Genomic DNA, 17440 nt, shown 5'->3' with positions numbered 1-17440 from the left:
TGCCTGCTGTGGTTCAATCCCCCTCCAGAGCCGGATTCGTAGGATGTGGAATGACACAGTTCGAAAGCAGTCCGAGTCTTCCTTTATTACTGGAGATATAAACAGTTCAGCTTCACTCAACAGAGGTAATTATGAACTCTTTTTAATGTCTCTGATTCTTGTGATGGCTTGAAGGAAACTGAAATGTGTTGCCCCTTTTGTTTCCCTTCCCTTCCTCCTCACCTCGACTGGCACTGGACCCTATTCTCCCACGTAAGAAATGTGCTGATGATAACTGGAAGGAAGTTTTGTGGTGGTTGTTGCCTTTCTTTCCTTTCTTTCTTTATACATTTTACAATTGAGAATTGTTATTGCTGGAAGTTAGGAAAAGTAAAAATAATTTTTAAAAGAGAAAAAAGGTAAATAAAACTTAAAAGAAATGTCCCCCTTTCCTCAGCAAACTGCTAGGACCAGAAGGTGCTGAGGTGTCAGAGCTCCTTGTTGGCAGTAGAAATGGGTCATGATGGCACTGTGCAGCCTGTGGTAAGCATCACAGCAGTCCTGATTGTCCTGGGGAGGTAGCTGTCGCATTTGCAGAAGCAACAATGAATGGCAGAGCAGAAACCTAAGAATAAACCATGCTTGGAACAAAGTTGTCTGCACTGACGTTCATAAACCTAGTCTGAAGAACTGGGTGATGTGAGCATCATAGACATACACAGAGGAAAGGATTTCAGAGGTGTGGATGCCACACGAAATGTGGTGCCTGGCATGGGAGGAAATCTGAGCAGCTCTTTCAAAGAAAAGTCTTTTTCCTCCAGACAGTTGCAGGGAAATGACAGTGAGCGAACACCAGACAAAAAGCCTCAGAGACTGGATTCTTTCTCCTCTAGTACAATTCAGCACTCTCAGTGCCTGGAAAAGTAACAGCTGAGGGTCTGCGGCAGTGTGCAGCCTCCTTCTTTGGAGCAGCAAGCAGGGAGAGGAGGTTACATGCACCCACATGGCTCCAAGGTGCTGTGTGTGTTGTTGGGACTGATGGAAAGGACAAAGGTTCTGAATCATAAACTAGTGAAGTTGTGGGCCTCCCAGTTCAAGAGAGACAGGAAATTACTGGGGAGAGCCCAAAGGAGGGCCACAAAGATGCCGAGGGTACAGGAGCATCTCTGTGACGAGGAAAGGCTGGGAGACCTGAGATTGTTTAGCCTGGCAAAGAGCAGCCTGAGAGGGCATTTGATCAATGCTCAACAAGAGCTCAAGGGTGAAGGTCAAGAAGATGGGGCTGGGCTCTTTTCAGTAGTGCCCAGTAACAGGACAATGGCCAATGGACATAAGCTAGAACACAGGAGGTTTCACTTGAACTCAAGGGAAAACTTTCCTGTGAGGGTGCAGGAGCCCTGAAACGGGCTGCCCAGAAAGGCTGTGGAGTCTCCTTCTTTGGAGACTTTCAGCCCCCTCGGCCACATTCCTGTGCACCCTGCTCTTGATGACTTTGCTTTAGCAGGGGGTTGGACAAGATGACTTCCAGAGGTCTCTTCCAACACCCGCTAATCTGAATTATTTTATGGTGTAGCCTTAAGAAACCAGATGCTGAATTCTGATTTGTGTATCTGACCAACTGATGCTGGGATTAAGAAGGCGTAGAATTGGGATTACTGGGTCCAGCTCATCCCTCACAGCAGTGAAAATCAAAAGTATTTCCAGTCATGGTGGCTGAACAGCAAATCTCAAGGGAAAATTGAGTTGGGACTCAAGTCTTAGAAGACTGGCTGTAGGAACGGGAATTGTTCAGTCTGGAGGAGGCTGAGGGGAGACCTCATTGCTCCCTAAAAAGGAGGTTGCAGTGAGGTGGTGGTTGGTCTCGTCTCCCTACTATCAGGTGATAGGAAATTACCTGAAATTGTGCCAGAGGAGGTTTAGATTGGATATCAGGAAAAAACTTCTTTGCTGCAAGGGTGGTCAGGCATTGGAACAGGCTGCCCAGGGAGGTGGTGGAGGCATGTTCAAGAAATGTGTGGATATGGCACTCTGGGCAAAGTTTCAATGGTCATGGTGGTGTTGGGTTGAAGGTTAGACTCAATGATCTTGGAGAGCTCTTCCAACTAAAACAATTCTACGATTCTATAACTTTGGTTCTTAGTCAGTCTTTGTGCACCCTGAATTCCCATCAAGTTGAGGATGAGTTTTGTCTGAGGGTAGGCTTAAAGGACTGTTACTGTTGGTAATATGGACCTCCTGAGTTCTGGGGAGCTAAGAGAACACAATTCACTTCTCTGAGCATTATGTATATGTATCGCCTGTGCAAAGAGGGAAGTACTGTAGTAAAAATGGAGATGTGGGTTTCTCCCTCAACCCTCTCTGGTGGCTTTTGTGCTCGGATATTTTCCCATTGCACTGAAGAAACATCAATAAAAACAGCTATAAATTGTCATCACTGCAAATGCCTGGTTTATCCCCATGTCTTGCCCTTGCAGCTCTCTGTCTACAGCCAGTCTTCTCAAGGGGGTTGGTTGCACCTGAAGCATACAAGAACTGCTACTTCCTTTCACCATCCTCCCCCTCTGCTCTGTCCTAGTGAGGCCTCATCTGTAGTACTGGGTTCAGTTCTGGGCTTGCCTTGACAGGGAACTGCCTGAAAGGGTACAGCAAAAGGCTGTGCAGATGATTAGGGGACTAGAACATCTGTCTTATGAAGAAAGCCTGAGGGACCTGGGGCTTTTTGGTTTGAAGACTGAGGGTGGATCTCATCAATGCTTAAAAATACTTAAAGAGTGGGTGTCAGGGGAATGGGACCAGTCTTTTTTCAGTGGCAACCAGTGACAGGACAAGAGGTAACAGATACAAACTTGAACTTAAGAAGCTCCATTTTAAAATGAGAAGGAACTTCTTCACTTTGAAGGTAGTAGAGTACTGGACCAGGCTGCCCAGAAAGGTGGTGGAGTCTCCTTCTCTGGAGTCATTCAAAACCCATCTGGATGCTGTCCTGTGCAACCTGCTCTAGGTGAACCTGGTCTAGAAGGAAGTTTGGACTTGATCTCTGGAGGTCCCTTCCAATCCCTATCATTCTGTGGTTCTCTGATCCATTGCTCCATCCCAGTGGAAAACCAAAATTTGTTCTGCATTAAATGTTCCTCCTTTAGTTAGTGGAGAAGTTGACTTTCTTCCTGACACAGCAAAGGCAACAAAAGGAAATACAGGAAGGCTGCTCTAAGGTCTCCCTGAAACCTTCTTTTCCCCAGGGTGAACAACCCCAACTGTCTTAGTCTGTCCCCATAGAAGAGGTGCTCCAGCCCTCTGATCATCTTTGTGACTTCCTCTGAACCAGCTCAAATGGTTCCATGTCCTTCTTGGGCTGGGGGCACCAGAACTGGATGCAGTACTCCAGGTAGTGTCTCACAAGAGCAGAGCAGAGCAGAGCAGAGTGGCAGAATCACCTCCCTCATCCTGCTGGTCACACTTCTTTTGATGCAGCCCATGACATGGTTTGCCTTCTGGGCTGAAAGTGAAAATATTTCTTTGGGAACTAGCATCTCCAAAGCAGCAGGTGGTCAGTTCTGCTAGGAAAATACCCTTGACATCAGCAGTAATCTCAGCTGCATGGGGCCCTAGATATTTCACACTTTATCCTATTCATTCCATCTGGAAAGAAATATTTGTGGTCTTAGGGCTTTGCATTGAGCATAAGTTATTTCTTCAGTCCCTCCAGAGAGAGCTGCAGCTTGAACAAACCAGTGAGGCAATGTGGTTTGTAAACTTCTTGTCCTCTTCTTAATATATTGATGCATAGCAAGCTTTAAAGGAGCTGTTTCATTAACATTTTGTTTACATCCGTGCAGCAAAATCTGAGAGGAGTCAAGTGAGAGCCTGGAGTTGTATGGTTAGTAGTTTTCTCTACCCAAGGTTGTTACTCACAAAACTTTTTGCATGAAGGTATCTATTATCCCCAATTAAACCTTCTTTATATGCTGGTATTTTCCCCTGAGCCTTCAGACAGAAGCTCTCTTTCTAAAACAGGGCAAAACTAATCCTTTCTCCCCAGAACTGTCCTATCCTCCAGATCCTGGCTCAACCCCCCCTTCTTCGTGTCCTGGGCCAGCACTGAGTTTGCGTGTTTCTGTCATGGGAACAGTGAGGAATCCTCCATCTGCTGTGCTTCCTCCTTTAAGCCTTTTTAACCTTGATTGCATTCACAACACTTCCAGTCCCCTGCTGCTTGAAATCTCCCAGGCAAGATGGCTCTAACTCTTTCTATTCCTGTACGGTGACCAGCATTCCCCACTTGAGAAAGGGCATTTAGATGCTGGAGTATATTCAGAGAAAGGCAACAAAGCTGGTGAAGGGTCTGGAGAACAGGGCTGGTGAGGAGCAGCTGAGGGACCTGGGGGTGCTCTATTTGGAGTAGAGGCTGAGAGGAGACCTCATTGCTCTCTGCCGCTCCCTGAAAGGAGTTTGGAGCAAGGTGGCAGTTAGTCTCTTCTCCCTAGTATCAGATGAAAGGACCATGAACAGGGATGCCACCCAGGGCAGCCTGTTCCAATACCTGACCACTCATTTTAGAAATTTTTCCTAATCTCCAATCTAAAAATCCCCTGGTGCAATTTCTGGCTATTTCCCTTGTCCTATCACCTGACACTAAGACTGACCTCCACCTCACCCCAACCTCTTTTCGGGGAGTGGTAGAGAGCAATGAAGTGAGCAATGAAGTCTCCCCTCAGCCTCCTTTTCCCCAAACCAAACACCCCCAGTTCCCTCAGCTGTTCCTCACCAGACCTGTTCTCCAGACCCTTCACCAGCTGGGAAATCCAGTGCTCAGGCAACTGGGATGAAACAGGAAACAGAAATGAGGACATTGTTTGTCTCTGCCCCTGGCTTCTCCTTCCCAAATGTGTGTGTCATTGCATACCTCAGCTTCCAAGCAGGGCTCCATAATAAAGACTTGATTTCTCTTTGCCTTATTATTTCTCCCCTGTGTTTTTTATGTCAACCACAAAGACTTCATCTGAGGCATGCACAGGAAAAAAAGGGGAAATTATTGCTCTTGTTTTCAGAGATAATCAGTTTAATGTCAAATTCATGTGGATTTCTTCATAACGAACAGAACAAATTGAGCTCAAATTCAAACAGTGGGAATCTTGAGTCAGAGGGGAAAATTAAAATGAAGAACATTAATATCCTGATTTCTAACCCAGCCGAGACCTCATTGTTTCCTAAATGAAATCTCCCATCAAATTCCTCCCACCCACCCAAAAAATATAATTAAGCTGTGATTTCCAGCCTGAAATCGTATCTGCACTCTTAACTCAGCAGGGATGACTCTGTGTGTTGCAGGGAGAGTGGGGGATGTTTGAAAGTCTCTTCAGGTGGCCACATTCTCCTGCATTTTCAGGGAGCAGTTATTTAGAAAACACAGTAGAGGATGAAATCCTTCCTTTGGTAAGAGACTGTCACTCCAGAAGTTGGGAGCTGCACATTTCTCTTGGGGCACTGCAGGCAGTGAGGTTTGAGTCCCTCAGATTTGGATCTTCCTCTTCTGCTCAGAGACAGAGGCTGGTGGATGTGCCTTGGAGTTGCAAGAGGAAGATGCTTTGGTTTACCTGTCTGCAGGGTTGGTGGGTGGCAGCACTGGTGAGGGCACAACTTGAATACTGGACTCAGCATTGGGGCCCTCCTACAAGAAAGACATTGAGGTGCCAGTGCATGTCCAGACAAGGGCAACAAAGCTGGTGAAGGGTCTGGAGAACAGGTCTGGTGAGGAGCAGCTGAGGGAACTGGGGGTGTCTAGGAGAAAAGGAGGCTGAGAGGAGAGCTTATTTTTCCCTACATCTCCCTGAAAGGGGGTTGGAGTGGGTGGGGGTTGGTCTCTTCTGCCTAGTATCAGGTGATGAGGGGAAATGGCCTGAAACTCTGCCAGGGGAAATTTAGGTTGGAGTATGAGGAAAATTTCTGCTGCAAGAGTGGTTAGGCATTGGAACAGGCTGCTCAGGGTGCTGGTGGAGTCACCATCCCTGGAGGTATTCCAAAAACCTGTAGATACAGCACTTTGGGACATGGTTAAATGGGCATGGTGGTGTTGGGTTGACAGTTGGACTTGATGATCTCAGAGATCTTTTCCAATCTTAATGATTCTGTGAAGATGCACTTCTATGACCTGGACATAACTTATTAATACAGCAGTAGAAAAGGGGTAGAAAAAAAATCAAATCAAGATTCTCCCAGGAATCTCAAACCCCTTTCCCTGGTGAACTGCAAAGAGTGATTGCTGCTTGCTGTAGCCCTTTTGCAGCCCTGAGCCTTTGCTGCCAGTGCCTAGATAATGTGGGGAGCAGGTGGAAATTTGGACCATGGAAGTGCTGCTGTTGTCATGTGTCAGTCTTTCTCGAGATGCTCATTCACAGCTTGATGGATTGATGTGACTGCCGTGACAGTCATATTTCTGCTGAGTTCATGCTGCATAGCAAACAAATAAGAAGCAGCCAAGCTCTGGGAGAGGCAGAAGGCCCTCTGCTCATCTTGGTAGGACATTCAGAGGGTCCCATCAACTGATCTGTCACAGTCTGGCTAAAGACCTCTTCCCTGTTCTGAGTAACACCTGTGGCTTTTCTTGTGGCTTAAAGTTATTAGAGAATAGAAACTTTCTCTGCTTTCTTCTCATTTGCTGCACTGGGCAGCACTGTCCCAGATTCTCCTGTGGATTCAGGTGATTTCCACATCAGGTCTTTCAAGGAGATGGTTTTATGCTGTGGGGACTTTTCCATTTGAAATCAGCAGGTTGTGGCCCTATGACCATGCAAATGGCCACTGCAATCTTTACACTTGTGTGGAAGTTGTGCCAGATCACTTTTGCTTTCTTTCATTCTTGGTCTTGTTGTGATACTGGGGTAGGCAGATTGAGTGAAGCAGTCTCTCATGATGTCCAAAGCACTTGTGGTGGCCTTCCTTGTTCATGAATGCATTTGCAGATGCTTAGAGAGAACTCAGTGAAATATACCAGGGTACAAAAATGCTTTACATTATTTTCTTTATTTTTCTGAGCACTAAACAGCACACCAATCATTGCACTAAAGAAAGGTGCTTGTCTCCTGCAGCTTGTTCTTGGTGGTACCATCACTGCACTGTGATGGTAGGAGATATGGAGGAAGAGGTGTGTCTGTTTAAATCTGGGCTCCTCCTGGAGAAGTTTTCATAGTCATAGAATCATAAATCCATTTAGGTTGTAAGGAACCTTCAAGATCATCTGGTTCCAACCCCTCTGTCATGGCCAGGAACACCTCCTAGTAGGCCAGGTTGCTCAAGGCCTCATCCAACCTGGCTTTCAACAATTCTAGGTTTGGAGCCTCTACAACTGCTCTGGGCAACCTGTTCCAGTGCCTCACCACCCACACAGTGGAGAATTTCCTCTTAATCTCTAATGTAAATGCATCTTCTTCCAGTTTAAAGTCATTCCCCTTCATCCTGTCACTCCATGCCTTTGTCAAATTCCCTTCCCAGCTCTCCTGTAGCCCCCTTCAGGTACTGGAAGGCTGCTCTAAAATCTCCCTGGAGCCTTCTCTTCTCCAGGCTGAACAGCCCCAACTCTCTCAGCCTGTCTTCATAGGAGAGGTTCACCAGCCTTCTGATTCATCTTCATTGCTTCATCTAAGTTCTATGTCCTTTTCATGTGGGGGGCTCCATATCTGCACCAAACACTGCAGATGGGGTCTCAGCAGAGTGGAGCAGAGGGGCAGAATCTCCTCTCTCTCCTGCTGCCCACGCTGCTTGGGATGCATCCCAGGACAGGGCTAGTTTCCAGGGTGCAAGCACGCATTGCTGGTTCATGCTGAGTTTCTTATCAAGTCCTTCTCCTCAGCACTGCTTTCTATCCATTCTCACCCACCTGGGCTTGTGCTTCCAATTGCCCCAACCCAGATGTAGGACTTTGTACTTGGATACAGTACAAGGCCTCAAAATAACCCATCCCAGTAATGGCATATGAATGAGAGACACATTGCAGGTACAGCAGAGGAGTATTTTCTGTTTGTAAAGGAAGTTCAACATCCTTTGGGATGAGCAGATTGCCTCTGCTAGCTCTTTATATATATATATTATTATATTTTTTTAATCAGCTGTACATTTTATGCCAGGAAAATCATGATTTTCTGCATCAAAGATCAAAAAACTCAGGGAATTTAACTCCTGTTTCTGCCTACGTGCAAAATGAATCCCACTGTTGATTGTCTTCTGGTTTATTTTGCCTCTCTTGCTGCCTGAGCCTGAGTTTGGCTGAGATACATTGCAGTGAGTGACGTGACATTCTTCCCTGGGGAGATATTATGAACTGGCTTTGATTTTAGGATTGACAGCCATATAATTGGAAGTTCAGTCATTAGGTGGATCAGATTTAAAGAGAAAAAAAAAGTAAGGGCATGGCAATTTCTGAAATCAGAACAGCCTTTGGGGAGTATTAGATCCAGCAGGATATTGATGTAGAGCAATCTTAATATGATGATTGTGAAGGAGGAAAGCATAGCTGCTTAAATAGATTCCTTTAAGTATGGTCAAATTCCCATCACTGGCAGGGATCTCTGCACATCTTAGGACTATAGAATCATAGAACTGTTTCTGTTAGAAAAGACCTCCGAGATCATCCAGTCCAACCATTAACTATCTCGACCAAGTCTGGTGTTAAACCATGTCCCTCAGCACCACGTTTTTGCCTCTGAAAAACCTCCAGGGATGGGAATTCAGCCACCTCCTTGGACAGCCTGTTCCAATCTTTGAGAACCCTTTCAGTCAAGAAGTTTCTTCTAATGTCCAAACTAAACCTCCCCTAGTGCAACTGGATATCATGTCTTCTTGTCCCATCACCTACTACTAGAGAGAAGAGACCAAACCCTGCCTGGCCCCAACCTCCTTCCAGGAAGCTGTAAACAGCCAGAAGGTCTCCCCTCAGCCTCCTTTTCTCCAGATGTGTAAGAGGTCAGGTATAGTGAGAAGTAAGCATAAGCAGGAACAATTAGGGATAGAAAATGTTTGTATAATCAAGGTATAATGAGATGTAGACCCTTGGAAGGAGTAGAGGTGGTCAGAAGAAATTTTACAATGTTTCTGCAGCTGAGAGGGAATCAACAAGTAGGCAAACTGATGGAGGCTAGCTGTGTGTTTCCCATATGGTATAGGGGGGTATAATCCAGCAGAGGGTTGTCATTGCAAATCATAGAATCATAGAATCTCTTTGGTTGCAAAGAGCCTCTAAGAGCATTGAGTCCAGACACCAATCCAACACCACCATGGCCATTAAACCATGTCCCAGATTGCCATGTCCACACATTTCTTGATCACCTGCAGATATGGTGACTTCACCAGCTCCCTGGGTAGCCTGTTCCAATCCCTGACCACTCTCTCAGCATAGAATCTTTTCCTAATATTCAAACTAAACTTCTCCTGGCACAATTTCAGGTCATTTCCCCTCATTCTAGCACCTGATAGTAGGGAGAAGAGACCAACCTCCACCTCACTCCAACCTCCTTTCAGGGAGTTGTAGAGAGCAATGAGGTCTCCCCTCAGCCTCCTCTTCCCCAGACTAAACAACCCCGGTTCCCTCAGCTGCTCCTCATCAAACTTATTCTCCAGACCCTTCCTCAGCAGAAGAAAGGAAGTGGGGGGAGCGGGGAGGAAAGAGCAAAGAAATACCTTCCCTCCCTTCTCTCTCTGCACAAAAGCAGAGGATGTTTCATTTGGAGGAAGATGGCCCAAAGCTTAACAACCTCATTTGCTGAAACTCCATTTCGCTGCAGTCAGTATTAATAGCTTCTCAATGAATAGATTAGATGCTGCGAGTGACAACAAACCTATTTGAGAGAAATTTAATAGGGAGGTTTATTGAAGTTTATTAACTGAATCCTGTTGGCTATTATAAGAACACAGCTCAATAAATCTAAACTTGCCAGAGCATCTGTGGGAGGGAACCAGGAGAAAAAAAATGCTGGAAATACCTGTTGTCCTCCAGCAAAATCGCGTGATCTGGCTTCTCAGGATGGCATTCATTGCTGGAATAAATAGCAAGTGAACACATGGAAGACTATAAGTCTTTAAATACTTGAAAACTCTGCCTGGGATATGGAAAAGGGCACTGGTCACTGCTGGTGAGGCAAGTCACAAAGATGACAAGAACATAGATTCCTAGAAAGCTGCTTTGAATGTATTTTCCGATGAGCAGCTGAGGGAACTGGGGAAGTGATTTTCCCCTTGCGCTTGACACCGGTGGGTCTGCACCACGGATATTTGGTTCAGTTTTGGAGTCCTCACTACCAGAAGCACATTGAGGTGCTGGAGCATGTCCAGGGCAATAAAGCTGGTGAAGGGTCTGGAGAACAGATCACATCAGGAGCAGCTGGGGGAACTGTGGTCATTCGGCCTGGAGAACAGGAGGTTGAGGTGAGACTTCATTGCTCTTTGCAACTCCCCAAAAGGATGGTGAAGCCAAGTGGTGGGGTTCAGTGTCTTCTCCCTAGTATCAGGTGATACAAGAAGAGGAAATGTCCTGAAACTGTGACAGTGGAAGCTGAGGTCAGATATTAGGAAAAGATTTTTTGCTGCAAGAGTAGTCAGGAATTTGAACAGGCTGCCCAGGGAGGTGGTGGAGTTGCTGTCCCTGGAGGTGCTCAAGAAACGTGTGGACATGATGGCACTTTGGGACATGGTTTAATGTGCATTGTGGTGTTGGTTTGATGGTTGGACTCTATGATTTTAGAGAGCTTTTTCAACTCAGACATCTGTGGTTCTCTGATTCTATTCTAAGAAATTCTGTGTGTTGTGTTCCTGAATGATGAAGTTGAAAGCCTGGCACCATGTGCTTGTCATGATTTTCATCCTTTGCTTTCAGTGAGTGGGTAAATCATACTTGTCTTTAACAAGGTGCAATTCTTTCCCTTACATTCAAACACCAAAACCCCCAAACAAACAAAAAACCAAACCCAACAAGAAAGAAAGAAAGAACGAACTTACTTCTGCCTCACTGTTGTCTTGCATTCAGGACATCAATTTCTGTCTTAGAAAGGGAAGAAAAAAGTACTGTTTGGTTGCATACTGTCTCTAAAATAATGCCTGCTGTGACAGGCACAGAAAGCAGCTAACTATGGCTATCTGCATTCTCTGTGTGTGGTTACACTGGTAGTAAATATGGTGGGATTTTTGTTTTCTTTCTCCTATAGGTTGCTATAGCAATGATCAAATGTTATGAAAAAGGCAGGGTGAAACTTAAATGTATGGCTGCTGTTACCGTTCTCTTATCTGGGAAGGAGAAACCCAGCAATGGGGGTTTGTATGGTGCATTATTATTTTATCTAGAGCTTTAACAGAAGGTCCATCCTTCTCTCTCAGCATGCTATGAGAACAGGAACGTTACAGCTCAAAAGCAATTAGGGAAAAACAAGAGGCCAAATTAATGAATGCAAGGTACATATAATTTTGTTTTTAAGATGCCAAATTTGCATTTAGTGTGACCTGCAGGGAGCATGGAGCTTGCCATGACCAGCCCTCTGTGGTGACAACCTCCTGCAGAATACTTAGGAAAGTATCGAAAGGTAGCTGAACCTGTTAGCTTTTAGGTTAGGTTAGGTTTGAAGGTGGGTCAGGCTGCCATCAAAAGTGGGGCTTTGATCAGTAAATGAAAAACATCTTAACACCCTCTGCAATCAAGGTAGAAGAAAGCAGGAGATGGAGTGCTTTTGTTAAGTAGCTCCACACAGGAATGGATGTTTTGTTTTACCAATCCCCCTTTTTAAACACCTATGAGAGCAAAAATTACTTATTCTGTGGTTTTAACTTCTGGCCAAATTTACAGGGTCATGTATCTGCATTAAAAGTTGCTGTAAACTAGTTTGCAACTGCCTGGAAGAGCCAGGAGTGCATGAATTTAGCTTGCCCACCACCCCAGGAAGCAACCACAGATTGGTCCTTTCTACTCTCTTGTAACCTGCTTTAGAAGAGGGAGTGGACTAGATGATCTCCGGAGGTCCCTTCCAACCCCTGCTGTTTGGTGATTTACAGAGTGGTGGGGGTTGAAAGGGACCTCTGGCAAGTATCAAGTCTAATGCCCCTGCCAAGGTAATTTCACCTAAAGAAGGCCACACGTGAACTCATCCAGGGGGGTTTTGAATGTCTTCATAGACATGGCTCCACCACTTCTCTAGGCAGCCTGCTCCAGTGCTCTGTCACCCTTAAATTAAAGAAATTACTCCTCATGTTTAGATGGAACTTCTGATGTTCAAGTTTGTTGCCCTTTACCCCTTGCCCTGTCACTGGGCACCACTGAACACAGCCTGATCCCATCCTCCTGACACCACCCTTTAAGTATTAATCGGCATTGATAAGATCCCCTCTCAATCTTCTCTTTTCTAGACTAAAAATCCCCAGTTCTCTCAGTCTTTCTTCATAAGACAGATGTTCTAGTCCCCTAATCAGCTTTGTAACCCTTTTCTGTACCCTTTCCAGCTAGTCCCTGTCCTTCTTGAACCTTGTTCTTGAACCATCTTGAATCCTGTTTGAAGTCACTGTCCCTGGAGGTGTTCAGGAGGCTTGTGGACATGGCATTTTGGGACATGATTTAATGGCCATGGTGTTCTTAAGCTGATGGTTGGACTGGATGTTCTTAATGATCTCTTCCAACTGAAATAATTCTGTGTTTCTGTGAGAAGAATTCAACCTCCCAACCATGGCTAGATTAACTTCTTCCTACCTGCTAGGGATTTCTAGACACCACCAGGCTGGGGATACATTGAGTGAGATGCTCTTTCTGACAGTTGCCCTTTAAAGATGCTCCACGCTAAAAGGTTCAAAACCATGCAGTGTTGATATATTTGTCTCCGTATCAAATCCCATAGAGACCAAGTTGGAGATGGGGTTAAATCTCCAAAGGGAGGATGATATAATGGCTGGCATTAACTCCAGACAGTCCAGTTACCTGTGTAAAAGTGAGTCCCTTTCTCAATCTTTTTTTTTGGCCCGGCTTGATTTCAAGATGTGATCTGCTTTAGGTGATCCTGCTCTGGCAGGGGGGCTGGACTTGATCTTCAGAGGTCCCTTCCAACCCATAGTATCCTGTGAGAGCAAAAATCATTTTAATGGACTTCATGTTCACACTGGTATAAAACTGGTGCAAGAAGAGAAGTGGTTCCTGCAGTCTCTCCTCACAGATGTGCTTGAAACTGGTGGAAAATACATTACCAGAAAGCAAGAATTGACTCATTTACCTATTAGTTACTTTCAAGGTTGCTCAGTTAAGCGTTCCTATAATGTTTTCTTACAGGAGACATCTTTGTTTCCTTAGTTCCAAACACAGCAGCTCATCTTGCTTTCCATCAGCCTAGCCAAAAATATCAGGTGAGAGAAAAAAAAAAAGTCTTTTTTTTCCCCAGCTGCATGTGTTGAGGAGCCTCCCTGGCATGCAGCCCCCATACAGCGCCGCCTTCTACTTTGTCCTCTGCTCAAAAGACTAAGTCGTCCACTAACACCATATGTCTGGGACTGGGAAGGATGAGGAAGAGACAGGAGACAACTAGTTTTTTTCCTCTAGCTGCTCAAACATGGAGAAGCTCTGTCCTGGATATGGAGCCAGAGAAGTATATGGGCAACAGCTCTGGAAGCTTCTACCTAGCCTTAGGTTTGGCCAATTTCTGCTTTTTTAAAACATAATTAGGAGGTGAGATCTTTCAAAGAGCTCACTGCTAAGGGGATTTGTACCAGCCAGAGGTCCTTGGTCCTCAGCAACTCCATGAAAAACAAACCAACAATAAAAAACCAACAACAAATCAGTTAATAAATTGTGCAGAAGAGATTGCCCCCAGGACCCCACATGCCCCACAAAGATTGCCTCCACACCACAGGGCCACCTCCACCCTAAAAGAGACAAATGGACAATGGCAATTGTTCCAGTTGTTGATGAAGGCATCCCTGTCAGTGTTGCTGGTTTTGGAGGCTGGCTTTTTAGTCGCTTCTTTGGGTTAGGACTATCAGATATTGGTGATCTCCAGGTAACCTGAGTTCTCTGAGAGGCCTGTCCTGACTAACTCTAGCTGTCTCGCCAAAGTCTTACTTCTGTTGTGGAAAAGATCTGTCTTAATAGTTTGGCCCTGGAGGTAAACCCCATGGTGTGAACTTGAGTAGTCCTCCTCTAGGTCTCTACTGCTGATGGTGGGAATGGCCCTGAGGGAGAGTTTTCATATCAGTCTTGGCTTTGGATCCCAGAGGAGATATGTAGCAAGGGTTTAATGGGGTTTTTTGGTTCTTTAGGCCAGGTAAAAGGTGGGGGGAAGTCTTTGCTTCATGGGTTGATGCCTGAAATGGGAATCAAGGTAGGTCTTGGCAGCCACCTGCTGAGCCGTGGTGATCCTGAAAAGTACAAAACCAGAGGTTGTGTCTCCAAGGGATAAACCAAAACCAAAGGACAACTGCTGGCTGAGAGCTCGGAAATGACAGCAAAGTGGTCTGGGAGTGGGGAAACAAGGTGTTTGTGGGGCAGAAACATGCATCTCACTGCTGGTAGAAACACCTGATGGAGCCAAGGTGCTCTCATCTTCAGTAGCATTTTAGGTAATCATGGATGTGCTCAACAATGGTACCAGAGCTGCAACTGAAGCAAAACTCACCCTCTTAGATATGAGAGACAGCCTCTCTCAGAGAAGCTTTAGAGAAGACACATTCTCCATCCTTTCTTTTTAATGTTGCCTTTTCAATTTCAGAAGTGTTGTGAGTAAAGTAAAGGAGTCAGTAAAAGAGAGACCTTAGCCCATAGCCAGAGTTGAATGTGCTGTTTTCTTTTAGTCATTATATATATATTTTTTTTTAATCCATTTGACATTTTCCAGAGAGTTTTTACCTCCCCACCCCCCATTGTGTAGGCTGCTGTCTTCCTTCCTTTCTTTATAGCAAGCATGTGAGCATAACCTTGCTTACACTCCGAGCAACGGGGGAGCCACCATAAATGTAGCTTTACCTGCTTTCTGATACATTTTCTTTTGCCTTGGTTTGGGTTTGTGCATCGTCAGTGACATCTGTTCTGCTTTAATGGCACACAGTTTTCCCAAGTCTAATTAGCTGGCTGCTTGTAATCAGGATTATTTCAACTGTTGTCATTTCTGAATGTTCTTTTTTCCCGTTTCTTTTTAAGATACCACATTTGCCTGATTGACCTCTTTTTTGTTTGTTTGTTTGTTTTTCTCTGTCTTTTCTATCTGGCTGCTCCAGGAGCCATGGCTAATCATCTTATAACCAATGCTCTGCTTCGTCCTCATGGCACTAACAACCCTTATAATACATTGCTGGGGGAATCGGCGGTCTATAACAACCCTTCTGTCAGCATGTACAACGCACAAGGTGTGCTGGAGTTTCTCTCTAATTTTTCTAGTGAGAATTCCATTTTCTATGGCTTCTTTTGGCCCATTACTTCCTTTTTTTTTTTTCTGTTTTTCTTTTTTTTTTCTTCTTTTATATTTTTTTTCCTCCCCACACACCCCCTTTGGTTGGGTTTTGTTTAGATTTTTTGGGTTTGTTGTTTTTTTTTTTGTAACTGGTCAAAAAAAAAAGGGAAAAAAAAATCCCCTCCTTTTCTCCTTTTCCTTTCATTTCAGTGCATCTTCCCATTTTCCAAAGGCTTTTTTTCCATAAGCAATCAAATTCACTTTGAGAGAACTCTCGTCAGTTCTGCTCAAAGCATTCATAGTGGGTTTGATTTTGATGATTTGGGGTTTTTTGTTGTTGTTGTTGTTGTTGTTTTCTTTCCTTTTTATTCTTTTTTTTCTATTTTCAATCCCCTTGCTTTGGTATTGTTTTGGTCTTGTGCGTGTGTGTGTTTTGTCCAATGTTTTCCATTCCTCTCTTTGTTGTCAGCACATTTCCTCGTTAAACCATTCATTTCAGACACAGCAACACCTTGGAAGGTAAGTGAAGCTAAAATGGCCTTTGCCACCCAAGCTGCTTTCATTTTGAAATGATGTGTAGAAATGTGGTCAGCTGGATTGCACAGGAAAGGGGGAAAGGGAAAAAAAGGGCAAAACAAAGCAAAAATGCCCTTGATTTCTAAGAAAAATGCCAGCTGAAGCGAGAAGTGTAGGTCAGCTCCAAAGAGCAGGGCTTAGATGTTGTAAGAAATGTTTTGCCCTTTGCATTACTACATTTCAGATATGCTAGGAGAAAGCAAAAAGAATAAAAAGGAATAGGAAAAAGTGTAGGGGAACTAGAACCTCTTGCATATCCTCCTCTCAGCAATGGAAAACAACCAGTCAATTAGAATCAGTTGTACCTTGAGGGGAGGTCTGCTGTAGGAATCAGGCTCTGGTCACCTATCTGTCTCTGCTCTGGCTGTGGGAGGGGACCATGCTTGTCAGCTATGTCCTGATGCTTTCATGAGGGAGAGGTGGGTGATGCATTTAAGCAGGACCCAAGGAGGAGCTCTGCCAGCTCTCGGCTGTTGGTGGCTTGCTCTGCCACTTCCATGGCAGATTTGGAATGGGTTTGTTTCATTTTTTAGCTTGCTTGCAAGGTGGTGGAATCATTAGAATAATGCTGTGCCTAAGCACAAGTTAATGGCATCAGCTTATGTCAGGGGAGATTTACGTTACACATTAGGAAAAACTTCTGTACCAAAAGGATTCCCATAGACAGAAACAAGCTGCCCAGGGAAGTGGTTGAATCCCCATCCCTGGTTGTATTTAAAAGCTGTCTAAACATGGTGCTCAAGGATATGGTGTGCTAGCAGCCCCAGTAGAGTTACCTGATGGTTGGACTTGATGATCTTAAAGGTCCTTTCCAGCCATAGTTTTCCTGTGATTCTGTGAACACTCTTGTCAGCTCTCCACTCCAAGTGAAGGTGACCCTTTCCTGGAAAGGCTCTCTAAGGAAGAGAAAATAATGATGATTACAGTGCAAGCAGGAAAATCCCTTTCTGTATGACATGGCAGTGTATTGTTTACAACAGAAAGACATTCTGAGCTGCATCACTAGGGTATTTTCATTCAAAGCACAAGGAGAGCACATGGTTGACCTTTTTGCTGTTCATTCATTTCCTAAACTATGCTAACTTGGTGCAATAAATTTGCTCCCATTAATGACATTTTGCAAAAAGGGCTGCTGTTAAACTTGGAATGCTCTGAATGTTAAGAACTTCAGCGTACTGCAAATGGCCAAATGAGCTTGGACGTTCTGCATAGGTTTCTTGCATGATAACATCGAGGTTTGGGCTACTTCTAAATCAACTGGCAGCAGGTATTGCTGGGTCAACATTTGACCTAACACAGTTCCATGATTGATGTTCAGGTCTGGAGGCATCAACTGGACCTAGGTGATTTGGGCAAAAAAATGTGACAAAAAAGGTGTAATGTGCATTTTAATCATCTTGTGTTCCTCTGATTTTTGAAGGTTAGATTCTGGTATGGTTTTACCTGAGCTAACAGCATTCTATTCCACAAACCCCCCAGTGTTAATTGAT

General features: G+C 44.7%; 1 protein-coding gene across 19 annotated transcripts in view; it reads left to right on the top strand.

Annotated features, from left to right (window-relative positions):
- The window catches only part of ADGRL3 (adhesion G protein-coupled receptor L3), a 388482-nt gene that overhangs the window by 355362 nt on the left and 15680 nt on the right, over positions 1–17440 (top strand). For 11 of the 19 annotated variants that reach the window (XM_054164791.1, XM_054164704.1, XM_054164729.1 and 8 more), the window contains 2 exons: positions 29–125; positions 15202–15330. In XM_054164791.1, the coding sequence (XP_054020766.1) occupies positions 29–125; positions 15202–15330 (226 nt within the window). The remainder of the gene's footprint in view (positions 1–28; positions 126–15201; positions 15331–17440) is intronic. The other 8 variants (XM_054164809.1, XM_054164770.1, XM_054164762.1 and 5 more) reach the window with 1 other exon arrangement.

Source organism: Dryobates pubescens, chromosome 1 (genome assembly GCF_014839835.1).
Source record: "Dryobates pubescens isolate bDryPub1 chromosome 1, bDryPub1.pri, whole genome shotgun sequence".
In the NCBI taxonomy this organism is placed as follows: Eukaryota; Metazoa; Chordata; class Aves; order Piciformes; family Picidae; genus Dryobates; species Dryobates pubescens.
This window is presented reverse-complemented; position numbering and strand designations above follow the sequence as displayed.